At 39.0% G+C, this 21,272-nt stretch overlaps 1 protein-coding gene across 4 annotated transcripts; it reads right to left on the bottom strand.

The window, feature by feature from the left end:
* Window positions 1–478: 478 nt before the first annotated feature.
* On the bottom strand, window positions 479–16,009 carry LOC122659754. Of its 4 annotated transcripts, none has more exons than XM_043854878.1 (10): window positions 15,099–16,009; window positions 13,850–14,992; window positions 12,568–13,764; window positions 12,255–12,296; window positions 6,572–6,648; window positions 3,125–3,209; window positions 2,940–3,023; window positions 2,687–2,788; window positions 2,499–2,597; window positions 479–834 (listed from the first exon to the last, which is right to left on the bottom strand). In XM_043854878.1, exons 1-10 carry the CDS (start codon window positions 15,831–15,833, stop codon window positions 724–726), a joined length of 3,675 nt encoding a protein of 1,224 aa, XP_043710813.1. In that variant the 5' UTR covers window positions 15,834–16,009; the 3' UTR covers window positions 479–723. The 4 variants fall into 4 exon arrangements, 3 of the variants coding, with proteins under 3 accessions (XP_043710813.1, XP_043710811.1, XP_043710814.1); XM_043854876.1 differs by having other exon boundaries at window positions 15,096–16,009; XM_043854879.1 differs by having other exon boundaries at window positions 13,850–14,949; window positions 15,096–15,230.
* Between the last annotated feature and the right edge of the window lie 5,263 nt (window positions 16,010–21,272).

Raw genomic sequence — 21,272 nt, forward strand, 5'->3', positions numbered from 1 at the left:
CTTTAGAAGGGTTGAAGGGTGCAAACTCCTTGCTCAGAGTTTCAACACTAGAACTTCTACAGAAGATTTGATGCCTGTGGTGTTGTGACAAAAATAGATTAAGCATTGAGCTGCAGTTAAGTGGGTTACCAAATAGGCAGTACAGTAATTTTCTCCTAAAAACCATGAAAGCAAAGCCGTGGTGCAAATAATATGTTACTCACAATGAATTTCCACCAGATATCGTCTATCAACTTATGAAGCAAACCACTTACAATTTATCAAGCAAAATAGCATCATCTCATAAATATTCATTTCTTTTATTCATAAAACCAATTTTAATGCAAGTACATTACATCTTCAACCTTTTCAGTACGTATCTGAACCATCACTAGAAATGAGGTACAAACTACACCCTCCCCAAAAATTAATAAATATATACTGTAACATCCAATAATGAAGTACATTTCTCACCATTTTCCCAGCAAAAATGACTATGGCTGAATGACCTTTACACAAGTGGGGCTTCATCTCTACCATGTTTCGGCTCTTCATGTATCTGTCATCTTACTCCTGCAACATACATGTATCTCTACGTCTACCTACCTTCTCCAACCAACCCTTTGATATGTGGTGCATGAAGATCTAATAGCCGAATTCATGTTTACAGAACTCCACAAATGTAGATGGTTACACTGCTATATGCACAATGTCCAAGTGCCACATATACAAAACCATGTCTCTTCATCTACAATGGGCTTTTAGCTTCTCCATGAAATGTAATGTCTGTGTGTAGGAAGGATCTGTACGGCTAACTGGCTTGCAGGAATTTATATGATCACTTGAGTCTAATACCTGCTCCAAAATCAAAACAAAACAAAACAAAAATATAAGCTGGTACAACACACCTGGCATCCAAGTTAAAATGATCAATATTTTAGACTATGAGGTAAAGAAGCCCACTTGTAGACAAATTGGAGCCTATAACTCCAGGCACCATCCCCAGCTACTTTCAAATGAAAAGCACAACTGATAATGTGATAGTTTGTTCCTACAACTTTGTATTCTACCTTCAATCATATCGTCTCATATTGCACATTTTCCTTTGTGCCATCAAGGGCCCAAAATTGCTCAATAACACCCCCCCAAATAATAATTATTTGCCTAATTTGACACTACACATTAGTTAGGTATAAAATTTGGGGCCCTAAGCCCCTAATTCAATCTTTTGGCCCACCCTGCATTGCACATTTCCTCTTATTTTTCAATGGCCCAGAATTGTTTGAAGATTTATTTTCACTTTTTTTTTAACATTATTTGACACTTGCAAGATCATACTGGACTCAAAACTTGCACATAAGTATGGAAGGGTGGAGCATTTAGGTCCCACCTGACCTGCCATGTGACACATAGGGACAGTGGTGCTGAACCCTCCCCCCATACAGCTATAACATCCTTCTAGTAAAAAGAATCACTCAGATCTAGATGATGAAAAACCTAATGATTCACCCATTCTTTCACTCTCCAAAATAACGATGAAATTACTCTCTTGCTTCTTGGCCTTCTCCATAACAGAATCAGCCGTGTCCCTATTGCATTTCTCCATGGTCACAGCTATGTCAGAGGAAATAAATACCTTGCGAAGTGCAAACCCCAAGTTACAAAACATTTGCAAATTTATAAATCAAAATGGCCACAAGTGTAGCAGCTTGATCAGAGGATTCAGGGATCTCAATTCTAAACCCTAAAATCTTACCCACTCATAAAAACATAGAAAAAGGAACCCAAATCACCAGCTCTGCTCATTTGTTCCATCTTTCAAAACCATTAGGAATCCATTGCATTATGTTCTTCCCATAATTTCCCACCAAAGAAAACTGTCATATTGTTGTCGGGCAGAGGCAACGAGGAAGAAAGAAGGCATGGCCATTTCATAGGGAATTTTCCCTTATTTTATGGGCTGTAGAGAGAGGGCCAGTCATTTGTCAAACTCCCACCTAAAAAATAACCTTTTTAATCAATTCTATACGAGTCATTCTCCCAAAATTAACAAGCAGTCATCACATGCAGTTTGGTTAGTGCTCAAATTTACAGGATAAGTTGTACATGTCATCATCTCGTAGTCATGCATTAATTTTCAGTCCAGTCTGACTACATAATATGTCAGAATTTCTGAATACTGTTTGAAAAGTCAATTATGCTTGAAGAACATGGGCTGTTGAAAAATAAAGAAATGAGTGGGCACCGTACATGGTGGTCCATATAGTTGAGATTGCTATTAAATTTGACATGTGGCCTATCCAGGGAACTCTCCATCTATCCAATGGTTGAATGACCAAATCATCTCCTCAACATGGAGGAATGTGGCCACCAAGCCAGATTGGTCTTCAGCACTGTCTGTGCCAGGAACATGTTTCTAAATATCTCATCATCGTAACCAATCACTAATGCTATCAAACTGACAACAAAAATGCTCGAACAGAGAAACAAAGGGGGGGAGGGGGGAGAAAGAAACTTACAACAAGTTCACCAAACCCAGGATATGCAGATTCAATAGGTACAATTTCCATTCGGAATGCCCATCCTCCATAACCTTCAACAATTGGAGTCACCTTGGTCTGTGAAATGGCTCTAATTAGCCTGCTTGATGTGCTGTAAAAATGATTTTGAAATGCTAGGGATATATCTAAAGCACAATCATTCATACCTCACTGAAACTGAGAACTTCTAGCAATCCTTTATTATGAAGGTGACGAATGAAGTCATTAAACTCTACCAGTCTTGGAGATCCACTCCGTAGCTCCCCTATCTGCAAAGATGGATAAGTAATAATTATGATATCAAAGCATGATACAAGAACTATCAACAAGTTAGCAGCACTGTTTTCATGGAAAATCATGGCTAGCAATGATTTATTTTGAACAAAACATATGTTCAGGCTATTATGAAGAAAGACTAACAGTAGGAGCAGGACGAAGTACAAGGCCCATCCTCCAAGGCATGTCTGCAAGCTTGCTGCCAAAATGTGGACAGCTATAAAAAACCTGAAGCAAAAGCAGGAACAATTTTCATGAATTACTCTGAACAAAAATTTGTAAAGCTCTGCCTTGAAAAGTAAATGGCATAGTTCATGAAGGAAGCATACAACTCCAATGGTGTTGTTTATAAACTTATTCAAGTTATCTTCCCTTGCTTGGTACAGCATCTGCTTAACCACCAGACCTCCCATGCTGCAAATGAGAACACATTGGTAAGTATTGGTATGATAAGTACTCGGAATACAAAGGTTACTGTAAAAATAAATCCGAAACCCATTATACTTAACTTGATAATACTATTGAGAGGGAAGAGGACATATTTACATGACATGCTTTCATACAAGATTTTATGAGAGGCAATGCATAATAACATAATAACACAAATTCTACCAGTCATCTCCCCTATAGTGGTTCTAAGTGATCATCAGTGTGTTCATCAATGGCATTTACTAGCTCTAGAGCAGTTCTCAGTGATCATCAGTGTGTGCATCAATTGCATTTACTAGCTCTATCTATATTGATCTATAAAAGTAATGCTTGTGCATACAAGTAGAAATTGAAAGCAACTGTAAAAAAGAGAATAGTGGCAAGAGAAGCATCAAATCTAAGTTTCTCACCATAGTGGTCAAGGTGTTGCCTAGGTGACCACCTTGGCATCCAGTCTCCTTGACAACTAGTGTCACCCTGATTGCCTAGGTGGGCGTTTTGGTTGCCTTGGTCCCCTTGTTGGTGTCGCCTTACATCCAGGCCCCCCTCCAACGCCTTGGTTCGCCTAGACGCCGTGACAACTATGTTTCTCACAAAAGATCTATTCGGAGGTAGTGAACTGAGGTCTAATAGTCAAATGTTCAATTCCCATCATGATTATTTGAGGGTTAAAAGGTGAATGGAGGAGTGACCAGTTGAATTTTAGAAATTATCAGTAAGGGAAGTAGTGCATCTGGGCACCACCTAGAATGGATCACTGTTGCATAAAAAAGAGCGTCCCAGTGCATGAGGTTACTGCTACCGCAGGGTCTGGGAGGGGAAAATGTACGTAGCCTTAACCCCCAGCTACGCAGGAGAGGCTGTTACCAAGTTTTGAACCCGCAACCAACAAGTTGCAATAGCACGCAACTTAACCGTCACTGTTGCATCCAAACAATAATTGAGTAGCAGAAGCATAAAACATTATCATTTAGTCTAGATCCCGCAACAGTCTAATTCATTTAAATGGTTTTTGCACTGTTTGGGGTGATGGCCCTTGCAGCAGCGTGGTCCCAAAATAAATCAGCTAAAGTTTGGCATTTCTCTATAGAATTAAAAAACAGGCCCTTTGATATATATGCCCTTTCTGAGGGGCTCGTGAATAAACTGATGACATTATACTTAAAGAAATGGAACTAAACAGAACTGACAAACTCAGGATGATACTGGACCCTGAGTATCACCACTACACAGTGCTAGGATTGGTCATTGAACAATCATGGATTCTTTCCTTCCGAAGTCTCCACAAAATAACAGAAGGGACCAATCTTGAGAGTGCAGTCAACCCTATACAATAAGGTAATGATCACTACAGATAATTTTCATAAATAAAATACATCCTAGCTTTGCAAAAAACTGTCAATCATTCTTTCTTCCATAGCCTCTTGGATCTTGCATAAATCCATTAGGAACTTCAGCCACCATAATGAATAATCAATTGGAAAGGAAGAACACTTAAATGATGCAAAACATTTGACTGAATGACCATGTCGAGCCCATTCAACCTGAGAACTTTGTTTCCCTGAGACCCTTAAAGGATTTCACCACTTCTCATTCCTCAAAGAAGCCATTTGAAACAACCTTTACCCAGGAGAACAGTAAAATGGGGTACTTGACTCCAAAAATAGTTTTTGGGAGAACAGCTAATCTCCTGCATCACTCTCGCTTCAACAGCAATACCAACTTTTACACATAGTTCGAAAACTCGTTTCGTTTCAGTGTTTCGGTCTGACTGAGATGAGTGAAATTTCGCCAAAACAGTGTATTTTTTCCCATGAGTTCGCTTGGCCATTTCAGGGGGTAAACGACCGAAATGAGTCAAATGGCCAAAATACCGAAATGAAATGACTGAAATTTCAACGAAACAATGCATTTTTTAGACAGAAATTGCGGATATTTCGGTCGAAACACTGCCAGTCTCATATTTCCCACAGAGCTTTGTTTCGGTGCCTTTGAAACTACCGAAATATAGGAACTTTTTCACTGAAATTTCGGCGAGTTTTCGAACTATGCTTTTACAAGCATGGGATTTTGGGAATCAAATTAAATCAACTAGTAGCATTCTCCTTCTAATTTAAAAAAAAAAAAAAAAAAGAGAGAGAGAGACTATTTTGGCCACCAGATTTTAACCTGTGGATCCTCAAGTAACGGTTCCAAATTATTTCCTAAACATGAGCTAGTTTCTTGTAATCTTCACTTGCAAGCAACTTTCTCACCTTTTACTCCATGTAAACACTTCCGGTTTTTCCCTCTTGCTATTTACCGTTTCAACATTTTTCATTATCAATTATGCTAACATAATAATACACCCATACTATGGAAAAAGCATAGTAACAGCAAAAATGTAAAATAACAAAAATAATATTAATATGGTGATCATTGACAAATGTAGTAGCTGTTGATGTATACATTTACGTTGCCCTTACCTAACAGTTCAAGCTTTTAGGCTAAGCGGTAACCCACATGGTATCAAAGGAGGGAAGTCAACTGTTCGACTCCTGGGAAGTGCAATGGGGTTCCACAACACTTCATCCCCCTTGGTTCCACGTGAAGTGTTTCAGTGTGTACAGGCCTGCATGTGTGTGTGTGTGTGTGTTGGGGGGAGGGGTGTTGATGTATACATTTACGTTGCCCTTACCTAACAGTTCGAGATTTTAGGCTAAGCGGTAACGCAGAATAGCTAGTTTGATACCGGTGATTCCAATACCCTTAGGTTGCTCATGGCCCCCCACAATTCTGAATTCAGAAAATGAGGATAACATTGACTGTTGAGTTATAACCCTTCCAGAGCTATTAGACCATATTTTAGATGGATTCATGCTCATACATGTCCTATTTAATGACGCTAGGATCAGAAACTTATTTAAGCAACTCCCCAACCACCCCCCCCCCCCAAAAAAAAAAAAAAAACGAAAAGGAAAAGTGGTATCGTTTTTTGGAGGGGGGTGGGGGAGGACTAGGAGAAGCGGAGAGAAAAATGGTGGAGCCTTCAACCTTTATATTAAAGAATTCACATCAGAAAAATTGAACCTAAAACCTCATCTTCCACAAATGGATTCCAACAAATGAAACCCAGCTGAGCAAAGATCCAAAGAAAAACAAGCAGCATGTAATTGGTCACTTTCCATTAACATGTTGTATTTGAATTGACTGTTTCTGCAATTAGAGACCCATCATTTAAGACTCCCATAGGAGCAAAGAGTAAATCAACATAGTTATGAATGACCACTCAGTTTAAGCATCATAGTAATTGCAAATGATTAACAGTCCAATATCACTGTCTAACCAAAGCTGAAATAAGCACAAACCTGTGAGTCACAAACACAACAGGACGACTCCCAATGCCTGCTGCAGTAAGTCTCTTCAGCAGCAGCGAACTAACTTCCTGTACATATCAAACAGTCAAAGAGGCTAGACTGAAATTAACAGAAAGAAAAAATAAAATGAAGCAACTAGATAAAACATGCAGAAATCTGCATGCATAAAAAGTCCTTAATAGTAATAAATACCACAAGTTCAAAACCGTTATATTTATGAAACTCCATAATGATAAAAAGTTAGGGAAGGATTTGCATATAACTATGCAGTTAAGGAAAATAAATAAAATGAAGCAACTACAAGAAAACATGCAGAAAACTGCAAGCAACAAAGTTTCCCTGAAGTGATGAATATACAAATTCAAACCCCATAAGGAATCCTGTAATAATCATAGTGATAAATTGTTAAGGATAATTGGTAGCCCCAAACAAGGTGTCAAGTATCGGTATTGGGCAGTGTATCGGTAAGCTGGTTTAAAGAAATGTTTTGGAGACGTATCGGAGAAACGTTAAATACGTAATGCAGAAAAATCACAAATGTGAGCTTATTTTAGTGGAAACAAGCTTTGGGTTGGGTTATGTATGTGTTGGGCCTTTGATCCAATGTATGTTCATTGTAATGGACAACTTTAATAGGTCAATAATATGGGTAGAGGCTAGAAATACACGATTAGTTAAGTAAGTATATTTTAATTTTTATTAAGTGTTTTAGTTAGGCTGGATTAGGATTCTATAAGTCCAGTCCGGTTTTGAGTAAGTTTCCTAGTTAGTTTATGTTACCTAATTAGTTAAGGATCGGGTTAGGCCTTTCCTTTTTAATGTTCGAGGCTGTTTTTGAGTCTTCGATATAAGTTTGTAAGAGGGTCCAGCATTGTACACGAATTTTGATTAATCAGAAGCTTTGTCTTTGCTTTCTGTCGTGGTATGCTCTTCCCTTGTGTGAATCAAGGTATGTAAATCCAGCCAACACCTTGCGGCAGTAAGCCAGGGTGCCATTGCTCTTGCTCTATTCTACCTTATGATGTAGTACTGAATTTGAATGATCAAAATAGTAGCCAAACAAGATCCTTTCACAGAGAAATAATTCCTGATTTGGGAAGATTATCCATAACACAAAATCAGATGGTTGAATGGTAACTCCAATTGAGTTCAGTATAAGGATGGGAAATAGTTGCTGAAAATTTGAACCCAATCGGGTGGTTAAATCAGCAACTAATAAGGTAATCCTAGATTCCTAGTGAAGTAGTAGGAGTAAAACAGTAAAAACAAAATTCAGGAACTAGGGTTTGTAATGGACAATCGATCCAATAATGTTAGACATAAACAGTAGCTTAAACATTAGAATCGATTAAGGTAGGAAGGTTGAAACAGTAGCTATAATGGGGGTAGGGGCAGAATAGGAAAACAGAAATATCTCAAGATCCAACAGTCAGAAATAGGTCAAACTTAGGGTTCATGAACATGCGGTTAAAATCTTAAGACAATCCAACGGCTGAATTGCTCATCTCAAAAACATGTAGCATATGATCTTCTAGAAGCAAAGGTTCTAGTTGCAGGAAAAATAGAAGAATACTTGTTAATGGACGAAGAAGATGAGGGAATAATAAGAATAAAAAATAACACCTGAGCTTAGGGTATCCTTGATCAAACACAAGAGATCTTCAAACATGAAGAGGCAAGCAAAAACTGCAATTTCTTTTCTAAATTCGTGTACAATGCTGGCCTCCCTTACAAAGTTATATAGAAGACTAAAAAACAGACTTTTACACTAAAAAGAACAGGCCTAAACCAATCCTTAACTAATAAGGTTACCTAAATTGGCTAAAAAAGTGAAATAATAAAGGAAACAGACTCAAAACAGGACTGGACTTATAGAGTTCTAATCCAGCCCAACTAAAACACTTAATAACAATTACTTGGAACTTAAATTGAACTAGATAGAACTGAATCAATTGAACTAACCCAAAACAACTTAACAAATAAACTAAGTATAAGAAACTGAGTCCTAATAAAAGAAATCCTGTATGCAGCCTTAATACCCATAGTTTAGGCCCATTAAAGTGGCCTATTATATTGAAAACCCCATGAACCAAAGGCCCAACATGTATACAACCCAACCCTAGGCTTATTCCCTAAGCAAACAAGCCCCTTTTGGTTATGTACGTCACCTTAAGGTACTGTTTTGCAATTCTATTTTCTGATATTTTGTCCAGATTTCATTCTTGTTATTCAACAATCATACTCTCACTAGGATTGCCAATTTGAAGGTGATTTAGGCTGTTGATCTCAGTTCTGAGTTCGAAACTGTTTTGTCAATAATATTCCCTTTCAGATCTTATTTTCAGTTTTCAAAGCAGTTGGTTATTTCATAGAATCCTATATCAAGTAGGATTGCTTTAAGGTTTGAAGCGTGCATTCGATAAAGCTTAATTCTATTCTGTTTGATCTGAAATTAACATTACATACTGATGTTCTACTTGGTTATATGAATCTGTAATTTGTTCTTTGATCTAAGTTCTAATTTGACAGATTTACCCATCCCTAGTGTCAATAGGAATCTCCCATAAATTCAGATCCGACCATTGGATCAAGCTGAACTTTTCAGCAAAGTTACTAACCCTTTAGAGAGTAACTCGACCAGGCTTTCAGCCTGATCCGACCATCTGATTTAAATCTATTGGTTTTCTCCGTAATCTGGAATTTGACATCTCTGTTTTCGATTCTGTTTTAGTACTGTTTTAACTTCTTAAATCAGTATTGCATTAAGTGGTATCAGAGCATGGCAGAAAACAGCTCAAGAACTCCAGAACAGCCTCCTGAATTAAGTCCCTTTAAGGTAACCTACATCGAAACTATTCTTAATCAACTTCTTGGAGAGATGAGGCAACAAAATAGCTCTAATTCAGCATAAATTGGCAGTACCAGAATCAGCCTTTAATTTAAATATTGATCTCAACTTTGCACCTCCAAAAGAAGAGAATATACCACCACTCAGAGAAAAGGAACTTAAGGTCGAAGATAAACCTGAAAAGATCACAGTAGCCTGTAGTAACAAAGAAGCAGTGCTTGTCGATTCCAAGATAGAAGACCTACAGGTAGAGAATTCTAATGTGGAGTTCTACCTCATAGAGCTCAAAGCAAACAACAATGAAGATGAGGTTGAAGTAGTAGTGGAAGATGAGCTAGTGGCCGAGAACACTCTACAAGAAATCGTCAACATTCATGATGTTGTTCTTGAAGAGGTAAGAGCGTGTGCACAAGTCTTCGATGAGAAGGCTACCAAAGTTTGGGACTACAGCTAAGACATTCACAATTGATATTGATTCAGAGGTTGAGCACATAGAATTCATTATGCCACCAAAGTTCTTTGAAGAGAAAGCTCCACGCCACGAAGACTACATTCCAAACATCCATGAACTACCATAATACTACTTTGGGCTACAGATGGATATGCATCACATACAGATAAATCATAGATGTGGGCTTATTTTAGTGGAAATAACCTTTGGGTTGGGCTATGCATGTGTGGGGCCTTTGATCCAAATGTATTTTCATTGTAATGGACCACTTTAATGGGCCTATAATTTGGGTAGAGGCTAGGCATACGGGATTAATTAGGTTTCTTTATTTTATTCGTTATTAAGTGTTTTAGTTAGGCTATATTAGGATTCCGTAAGTCCAGTCCTGTTTTGAGTCAGTTTCCTAGTCAGTTTTACATTACCTAATTAGTTCAGGATTTGGTTAGGTCTTTCATTTTTAGTGTTTGAGTCTATTTTTGAGTCTTCTATATAAGTTTGTAAGGGGGTCCAACTTTGTACACGGATTTTGATTAATGACTAATGAGAAGCTTTGTCTTTGCTGCCTATCGTGGTAATGGTATGCTCTTCCCTTGTGTGAATCAAGGTGTGTGAGTCCAGTCAGCACCTTGTGGTGGGAAGCCTGGGTGCCATTGTTCTTGCACTATTCTACCTTAAGGTACTGTTTTGCTGTTCTGTTTTCTGATATTCTGTCCAGACTTCGTTCATGCTATTCATCAGTACTACTCACACTAGGATTGCCAATTTGAAGGTGATTTGGGCTGTTGGTCTCAGTAATGATTTCAGAACTGTTCTGTCAATAATATTCCCATTCAGATCATGTTTTCAGTTTTCTAATCGGTTGGTTATTTCATAGAATCCTATATCAAGTAGGATTGCTTCAAAGGTTTGAAGCTTGAATTCGATATAGCTTATTTCTATTCTGTTTGATATGAAAACAACATTACATACTGAGGTTCTGCTGGGTTATATGAATCTGTAATCTGTTCGAGTTCTAATTTGACAGATTTACCCCTCTCCTAGTGTCACTAGGAATCTCCCATAAATTCATATCCGACCATTGGATCAAGCTAAACTTTTCAGAGAAGTTACTAACCCTCTAGAGAGGAACTCTACCAGGCTTCCAGCCTGATCAGACCATCTAATTTGAATCTATTGGTTTTCTCCCTAATCTGGAATTTGGCAACTCTGTTTTCAATTCTGTTTTATACTGTTTTAACTTCTTAAATCAGTATTGCATTAATATGTTTAAGTTACACTTTTATATGCATGAGTGGTGTATTTTAAACCTTGAAGACCATAAATAATCAATAAATAATGATATCCAACCAATGCCAGGTTATCTCTGCCTTCACGGCATCTATGTAATTCAAATCTTTATTGGCAAATGCAATGTCAAACCTACTAATTAGTAATAAGAAGCAATTAAGCAAGAAGGTTTGAAAAAGAGAAATCTACGCGATTACAATCTTCATTGGCAAGTGCATATTTCTGCTCATTTAATCCTTCTTCCTAGGATATTTTTTAGTATAAATGGGGTCCGCTTAGATTTTAGCCAAAATATCAGAGTAGGAAAAAGTTTTCTATAAAAAAACTATGATTTTTGGGTTTTGGCAGTTTGTATATCAAACTTTATCGTTACATAAGTTCTGCACATATTTTTATGTATTGGTTCTGTATCGTATCGACATGGCCAATCTCGATACATATGACTTGACACAAAAGCCTAGATGCACACATTTAAAGGACAGAATCAACTAGGAGCCTACAGAAAATGGTAGCCAGAAGTGCATCAAGAAGATGACCTCAAAACTGATTAATAAGATTGTTCAAGTAATGCTCAAGACACTACTATTGATTTTTATATTAAACACATATCAACCTTCTTAGGTCCAGTATATGGTATTACAGATCACAGACATTATAGGCTGACTAGAATTAAGCATTTATGAAATAGCATGCCCATTTAAATGCAGTTGTGCAAGTTAAATTGATAATCTATGCGAGAGTGGTACATTTACACAGATAGGAAATCATAGAATTGTGTAACCTTACACCACTGAACTCCTAACTGTAACCTTTTATTTTTGCTACTCCCTAGCTGTGTACTCTCTGTTGTATAAATCCTCAGAAGAAGAACTTCTATGATGATGTTTTCTATTCTTCTGGCATCAACAGAAAAGGGTTCAAAATAAACAAAAAGTTTATTCGTATCCAATCAAAACATGGAATAAAGTCTGATAAGTTCTGTCTTCTACAAAAGCAAATTCTTAAACGAAAATTGATGAAATAGAAAAATCCTTTCAAAATAAAGAATATTTAAGATAATTCATCTCAATAAATGAAAAAGGGCAAACCTGAAGAGGCAGGCTAGCTCCAGACCACTGAGTCAGATTTGTCTGCATGAATCATTCAATTAGATGGTATATGTTCATCAGAGGGTCCCAACCTGGAGGCGACCTTAGAATATTAAAATTACTAGAGCTGCTATGAAGACAGGCATGAAGGATAGCAGTCTTCACAATATGAAGACAAGCATGAAGGATAGCAGTCTTCACAATAAAATTACGGAAGAAGATACTATTAGTAGGTCTTAATAAAATATTAGGAACATCACATTAACGAAAGATGCAATATCAGACTATTAATGCACCACAATACATCACAAACCTTGTATTTAACACTAAATAAGCGAGCCTGAGGAAAATCAGCTGAAAGCCATTCTCCTGGCCAAAATGTTCCCTCTTTTCCAGCCTCCAGATCAATAGTCTCTACCAGGCCAGATTTAGTAGTCGAGGACTTGTCCTCTGCCATGCGCCAAGTTTTGAAAGGGCCGCCACGCAGACCATGAACAAAAACAACATCCAGTAAAGGAACCTCTGACTGAGAAAGTTTGCCAGGCCCAGTAGCAGGAGAAATACCCCTATCATTTGAATCTCTGGTTAGAGACCCACCATCACTGTTAACAGATTCTTCATGATATGCAGATAGATTACAAAATGGTTTATTGGAAGATGGAAATTCTGACTGAGCTACACCTGAAGCAGTTTTTTCAGGAGATTTCCAATGTGGCAGTTCAGGATTGATTAAAAAGATCTTGTCTTCATAGGAGGGACACATATATCTTTGGATCCCAGAACCTATGTCAGGAACACTACCATCTACAGGATTTCCATCAATTTTCTGAGAGCAAAAAATATTCAACAGTGTTGCCCTAGCATAACTTCGAATTTTAAGATCATTACAACCAGGGATCTTCCCATTGGCACAATCTTCAAGCCATTTGCACCAAGTTTCATCTGCCACAACAGCCTTCTGGACCTTTGGGAGCACAGAAAGAACAGTGAGCAGCTGAGCAGCATGCCTTCGAATATGTGCTGTAGGAGGAACTCGAACACTTGAAGAATTATTAGCACCTAAAGCATTTGCTTCAGAAGAGACATTTACAGTTCGGTCCTGTGCAGTTCGGTCCTGCATCTCACGGACTCTTGATGCATCATATGCCTCAATAGCAGCCAGTTGTTCATAATCATCCCGCAATAGGAAGCGCCTCAGCAAACACAATACTCCAAGATCAGCTATTTTGTTTTGGGCAATAGAATCTTCAGTGCAAACCTCAGACAGTGCTTTAATACCCTTCAATGTAGCCACTGCAGAATCGGCAGCATCAAACTTAGACGAACTATTTTTGTTCATATTTTTTAATGGCCCAGCAAATGGTTCCAGAGAAAGAAGATCCGCCAGAGGGAACATATCAACAGAATCAGTGGTTGTACTCAACTGCTTCCCTGCACGATTAACAACAGCACCAGCTAATTGACTTGCAATCTGTGCAGCAGAAGCAGCATTTGAATGATCAATTTGAGTCTGCAAAGATCAAAAGACTTTCCATAAATGTCAGCAGAAAAAATCAGTTTGTTAATGTTTAAAAAACACGGAAACCTAAGGGAACCTTCACTTTATCGCCCTTAAGCTGTGTGCTTTTTTTGAATGATGTTGTCTTGCTGGAACCCAGAACCTCAATGAGCAACAGAGCCAGCCATCCTTGAGAAATTGGGATTGAGTATGGCCCACAGTCTTCAAGAATGCGAGAAAGGATTTTTGTAGCTGAAAACCGTGTTATGTCTGAGGAGAATTTTCCAAAAACCCAGGGCAGAAGGATACCAGACCATTTTTTACTTTCTTCAATAGATAAATGCTTGTCTCCAGTAGAAAGCAATTCCAAGGCTTTCGCCAATGCTTCTTGTACATGCTTATGCTTTTGAGTTCTTTTAGCTGTTTCTCTCATCAGATGAAGACCCTTCTCCATGACTACTCTTTGTGCATCAGGACTTCTCTGGACTGAAACAAGAAAAGCTGAGAGTGCCATCCGAGCCAAAGTAATATCTTCAGTTTTACTTGCCTGAGAAACAGTAGAAAGAAGAATGAAGCTCCAATCGGGAACAGAATCGGTTAGGGGTAAATTAAGATCTTCCAACAGCAGTCTAGCCACCAAACTCCCATGCCATTTCACAGTTCTTTCAGGTGCCATTAAAGCAATCATGACAGCATAACCATCTTGATCGAGTTCTTGAATATGTGATCGATTAACATCTGATGCCAACGCCCAATTTGCTAAGGCCCATGTTGCAAAAGGCACGGCAACATGTTGACCCTGCAGATCATCCCAGAGGCCTGGAGTAGGACTAGGAGCCAAATTCCCTTGCACAAGACAATTATCACGATTTTCAAGTAACATAAGTGGTCGAGGAATACACCCAACTGATTCCAAGTAATTCAAATGAGACCCATTAGTCCTTGAAAGTCCCAACACAGTTGTACCTCCAAGAACTTTAATTCCAACACCCCGAATTCCTTTCCCCCCATCCTTATCATTGTCATTCCCATGTGACGCATCAAAGTGCATACCACCTTCCTCAATAACTTGAATGGCGGCTGCAATATCCCTCATATCAGCATTCCCAGGTAGCGATGGCTGAAACATAGTTCCGTCCAAGTTATCACAGTTGGAAGTGACAATGTCCATGATGGCAGCAACAAGCATGCTCCTACCTTTCAAAGTATCAGAAACATCAAATGAACTTCGTCTAATTTGCTGGTCCCAGGAGAAAACAAAAGGTTACTATCTGAAACAATATCACATTAAACCCAAGACGTAATTCAATCCAATCAAGAAATCCCCCAAAACTAGAACTCACCTTCTTGGAGCGCTGAGGTTGGAAAGAGAATATAAACCTGAGAAGATAGGGAACAGCGTGTGGCCTTCCAAGCACCGCCTCGCACACCTTTGGGTCAGCAATCAAGTGCGCAAGCGCCCTCGCAGACTCAGCTTGGGTGCCTGAGTTATTATCTCCCGAAGAAGCAACCGTCTCGAGGAGCCAATCCACAACTGCGCCACCACCAGCACTAACGATGGCCGACCTGCGTGTATCATTGGCGGCAGCAATATCGGCAAGAAGCGCAGCAACCCTCAGCTCGAACCCGGAACGGACTTCCTGATTGGCCGTCGACAAGACGGAACTCAAGGACTTCCAAAGAACACCGGCGGCAACACCGGTATTCTTCATTTGGTTGAGAACCTTCTTGAAGGATTCACTGGAGCGGTGGACGGAGTACTCGAGATCAGCATAGATATCGGTGGTTTTGCGCTTGAATCGATCTACGTCGGTGGATATTAGAACGGCGGAGGCGATGATGGCAGAGAGGGCGAAGAGGGATTTACGAGAGAGGGCAGAGGATGATGCGGAGATGGTGGTCGTGGAGGAGAGAGTGGACGAATGGTGGAGGAGGACTGGAGGGGGAGGAGGGACATGTTGAGGATTTTGGAGGTTTTTCGGGGAGTCGGTAGGATTTCCGAGTGGGCGAGAAGACGAGGAAGAAGAGGAGAAGGTGTGGATTGGGAAGCGACGGGTTCTACGGATGCAGAGACGAAGCATATCGTATATAACTATAACTAATCATCCAACGAACAAGAAATAGAAATGGAAATGGAAATGGAGACGAAGCTCTCTCATCTCATCAGCAACTGGTGCCTGGATTAATTGTGAAAGAAGAAGAAAGAACGATTAATGTGATTTTTCACTTTTTAGAGTTGCAGCAGAGGAGAGGAGAGGAGAATCGTTGCAGGGCGCTTCTCGCGGGCAAAAAAAAGAGGCTGTCCGTTTGCGCGGGCGGCAAGTGTCGTGTTTGCCGAATTGGAGTGGAAGGATTCGCGAGACGTTCGCTCTTAGTTTGAGGATTGCAGACGGTAAGGATTGTCTACCAACGTGAGTATTAAATTCCGGATTCGGATCTTCGAAGATCCAGCATTCCCTCCACCCTCCGCCCCGGGGGAGTTTTGTGAGGAGTAAATCAGGCTATAGTTACCGTTAACTTGTAATCCCCAAAAAAATCTCTCTTTCAAAGTACTTTTAATGGAGTGGGCATCAAGGATTTAGTAATTGGCATGGGGATCGGTACAGATCTCAGCAGATACCGATCCAGATCAGCTCATATCAATATGGATCAGACAGATTTTCCCTTGTCTTTTTTTCTTCAAATATCAGATTTTTTTTTGTATATTTTTACCCTTAGTCTGTTCAAATCCACTATTATGGGATTGGCCAAAAATCGATACCAAAATCGATACGAATATGCCTCTATCGATACTGATAGATCGACTAATCTAATCGATTCAATACCAATACTTTCAGTTCCTCCATCACATGGACCCAACTTTGTTTGCTGCTGAAAATGGCCTGTTACATGTTCCATTAAGCTAAGCTGAGATTTATACAAATGTGCCCCAGTTGATTGGGCTAGGGTTTGTCCACGGACCATCTCGATTCCAAAAGACAATTGTCAGCCACAAATTATAACATAGGTCCAGCCTACTCAACTGAAACCTCGGTCTGGTAGCTTCAATTTTGGAATGGGCCAGTCTACTGTACAAAGTCCACACATAAGCCCATAAGATTTGCTTGACGAGAGGGAAAAAAGAAAAAGAAAAAAAAATTGATTCTGTTGCGTCAAGAACTGGTGCTAGAACGAGCTATTCCTGCAAGTAAAGAATTAGCAAGGGAGGCCGGGCTGAGCCGGTTTAGCCACTTCGATGCTTACGTCAGTACTCTTAGCAACATATGATAATACTAGAATTCAGATGATCACGAAAGGAATTTACCCAGCTATTTATAGGCGATGAGCGAAGCTTTGAGGGTAGAGTCATGCCCTATTAGGAAAGGAGTCCTGAGCATGGAGTGAGATAATTTAGGAGTGATTCTAGGGATAAGGTTAACCCTTTTATCCCCTTACACCTTATTAGGCAGCGTATGAGCAATAATCTCTGGCCATCAGGGCTCGTTTGGCAGTCGTGTTCTTTCCTCGTGAAGTGTGGTGTACAGGTCGTCCTCGCTCTGTATAGGGTGGTCATAGTCCCGATCTGATTGTTCTTTTAGGACGGCTTGGTCTGACGACTTCTCGCTACTCGATCGTATCTGGCCCCGTGCCCACGATCTTTGGGGTCGCGCATTCGCGTTTGACCTCGATCTTCTGGATAGGGACAGATCGTGCTTGTTCTGCACGACCTCACCTCATCCCTGATACACACATCAGCCTCTCATTGGCTGATAGTTTTGTGAAGTATCAGGTTCCTACCGATAGTCCGATCATGATTAGAATCTCGGAATCAATACCAAAAATCCTAGAATCAGACCCTTAGATCTGAAACCCAACGATCCAATCCAAAATCTCTCGGAATTTGAATCAGTCACGGCCAATTCTGATCCGAATCAGCCAATTTAACCTGTTCAATTCCGGTTTTTGAAACATTGATCAGAACATCAGGATTGGCTGAAAACGCTTAGCACTAACCAAATCCAATGAGTTTTTTTTTGTTTTTTGGGTACGATAACTACTTCTAATTAACTTCAAGGAAGAGGTAAGGGAGGTTGTGAATTTCCACGTACTGGTGTCAAATGGTTGATCCGGTCAATTTTAATTGGGCTTTAATCTGTCTTGCACTTTTGAAGAACGGAGGCCAAAACCAACCAATTATATAGCGGTGCTCAAAGCCCAGATTGAGACCTATTAATAATTAGTTGGTCCGTTGGTCCGTTGGTCCGTTGGTCCATTTTCAGTCAAAGTTAGTTGGTTAAGCCATGAGAGGGTCCCATATGTTATGGGACACTCAACAAAGGAATGCCACTGCATCATTCTATCACTTCCCTCAGCAAAAAAAAAAAATTTGATGACAACGGAATAAAACAAGAAAATAAAATTGTAGATGCATCATCTCAACAAGTTAATTTAGCTGATCTGACATGGTGTTAACCAGTAACTTTTTGTTTTTTTAAATTGACCTAACCAGAATCCTTTTGCCATGACTACTACAATCCTAGCAAGATCTCTTCGGACTTCGGTGCCAACATCTCTGCCCTATAAAACCAGCCCTCAAATAGTATAGTGAACATTTTGAAATTATAGAGTAGTACTAAAATCCATCCACTACGACAAGTAGGAGTGTCAATTCCAGGGCTAGCCCGACAGACCTGATCAAGCCCACTCAATTAAAGCCCAAATCGGTTCGGCCCACTTACGAAACGTGTCACGCTTAAGCTCAACATGTTTAATAAACTGGCAGTCCCAATGTGGGATGGGGTTCTAACCCGTCGAGCGCCCGACCTAGCCCGACCCTTTAACTTGTAAACTTTCCCTCCCCTTCCCTCTCCCGGTCCCCTCTGTGTGGTTGTGTCAATATTTACCTATGTATGAAAATTGAGAGGAAATTATATGGAATTTACGAGATTGGAGATGCTTTACCTGAAATATTGCACCAATTACACAATTACAATAGTTGATTTCTCACCCACTCCATTAGTACCCAAGAGAGTACAAAGAAAATAAGAAATTATAGTTCAAAGTATTAAAAAATGCATACAAGTCTAAAGGTGAATAAAGTACTTGAAATAGTTGTCACTTGTCAGGATTTTGAAAATTAGAACCTTACTTGGGTGGAGTCATGAATCCCAATTTTGGAAAGGAACGAAATCGGACATCACACTACTCTGAAATGGTTGCACCTTTTAAAATCCGTTTGGATTTAAACAGGGTTGTAGCCCAGTTCTACACCATTTAGGGCCCGGTTAAGGTCTGATTATATTACCCGATTATAGCCCGAGCTCGTCCAGGCCTGACCCGATTATATAAATGGACGGTCACAGTGTAGGCTTTAAGCATCGTGAGGCCTGGCTAGGCCCGATCGGTTGACACCCCTAACGACAAGTATTCTCTTCAAAGAGCCATCACATATAAGAACTGGTTGATCTCTAGTCAGCAAGGCTTGATATTCAACATGAGACATCAATAACAAGCAATCCGAAAATTAGATAAAAGAGGAGCAGAGATAAGCTACAGATCGGATGCCCACTTATTAATAAAGTTAATAGTATCATAGGTTGAAGGTTGAGTATCCTAAAAGACACACCTCTTACGTTGTAACTAGATAACATGCATAGTTCTAACAAAGATAGATAACAAACTGTGATATGAACGGTGCTTGGAGGAACTCTGTACGCAGTCCCATCAACCCAATCACCTAAAAATGGTTGGAAAAAATACATGAGAAGAACATGTGTCATGGAGATTCAAGTGCAGAATACAGAGAGAGCATAAATATCAACATGAAAAAACTTCGCAAGTCTATTACGCGTGGCAGGTCCATCAACCAAAACCATCCGTCTAAATTCTTTAAACCTATGGTGGACCTCAAATTCTATAAGATACACCATGTATACATTTTATAGGAGTAGAAATTATCCCTTGACTCAAGTATAAGAAGCAACAAAACTATTTTTCGAGACAAAAATATCCCAGATTTATGATCCATGCTTATCTAGTATCTATAATTTTTTTCTCTTTTCGACTTGTACCATTTTCTTGATGAAAATGTACTTTAACCAACAATAGAAAAGGAAAACAACATTACCAAATAATATTGTAAAAATTATGATTATTTAATAAGAATAATAATAATAACAATACCTGAGTTAATTTAAAGTTAATATGAATACTTAAATAAGGGGAAAACCTTGCTTTAAACAAAATTGGTGAAAAAGAAAATGTAATCTTGTTTTTTTTTTTTTACTTTATATAACACACTTCTTCTTTCAATGAGGGTAATAGAATCCAATCATTTCACATGAGAATTCTAAAGAAGTGTAAGACAATGACAATTCTTGAGAATGACCAAATGATAAGTCATTTTTAAAATCTTTTTTTACCTTGGTTTACAAAATTTTTTAGAATTAGACAAGACGCAATCAAAATAAAATTACAAATTCTCACCTCACCACTTTGATTACAACAAGGTGCACCTTTATATAAGGGATTTCTTAGTGACATCCCTTAAAGTGTCAAATAATTTGCAATCTTATTTTTTTACCCTTTTAATATAGAGGGTGTCCGAATGACACTTCTATATATAAGTGTATTTATAACTTGACACCTTCTTTTAATTGCCCTTTGTCTTATTCTCAAAAGTTCTTTCAAGTTAGAAGTATATAAAGGTTTTTAAAAATAATTTGAATATGATATATCATTATGTCATTATCAAAAGGTGTCATTGTCAACACAAATTTCAAGTATACATGTGAAATGACAATACTTACCCTTATTGGGAAAAATGTGTTTAATAAAATGACAAAAATAAAGTTATAAATTATTTGACACCTTGAGGGGTGTCAAGATGAAAATCCCTTTAGTATAAAACACTTTTTTTTTTCCTTCTTCTATTGAGGGTAAATACCAGCGGTGTGCCCAACACTTTTCCATTCATTTAAGGTTAAATCTAGATACATAAAGGAGAAGGTTTTCTGGTCTGACAATCCACACATGCGATCCCATGGTTGGGTGTTGTAGGTGCAACGGACGAAGATCGATCCGCGACCTCTTTCTGGGGTGGTGCACCCAAGTGTGGGAGCGGTGCGGGGATTGTAGCTGATGGTGTAGGGAGTCGCCACCTAGATCAGGGTCTAGGACCCACAAATGGTGTCCATCCTTCATTCAGAGAAGGGCGCTAAATTAACTGCAATGACTCAATGGATGGTCTGCTCTAGATCTTTGGGTAAGTGTCAAGTTACGGGCTGGGAAGGTGTTAGGCACCCAGCAACCGCCCGGCCGATGACCGGTCTTCCTAGACCAAACTCTATTGTATACTGTTGTGTTATACATATTATGCACCTAATTAAACTATTTTTCTTTTTATGTTTTGATTATCTTTGTTGAAATTTATGAACCTAATTAGACTAATTAAAATTAATGTTTTAATCCTAATTACTACCACTAAGTTAGGTGATTATGTACATTATGCGCCCTAATTAATCTAGTTGATTTATTTTACC

Source organism: Telopea speciosissima, chromosome 4 (assembly GCF_018873765.1).
Source record: "Telopea speciosissima isolate NSW1024214 ecotype Mountain lineage chromosome 4, Tspe_v1, whole genome shotgun sequence".
Classification (NCBI taxonomy): domain Eukaryota; kingdom Viridiplantae; phylum Streptophyta; class Magnoliopsida; order Proteales; family Proteaceae; genus Telopea; species Telopea speciosissima.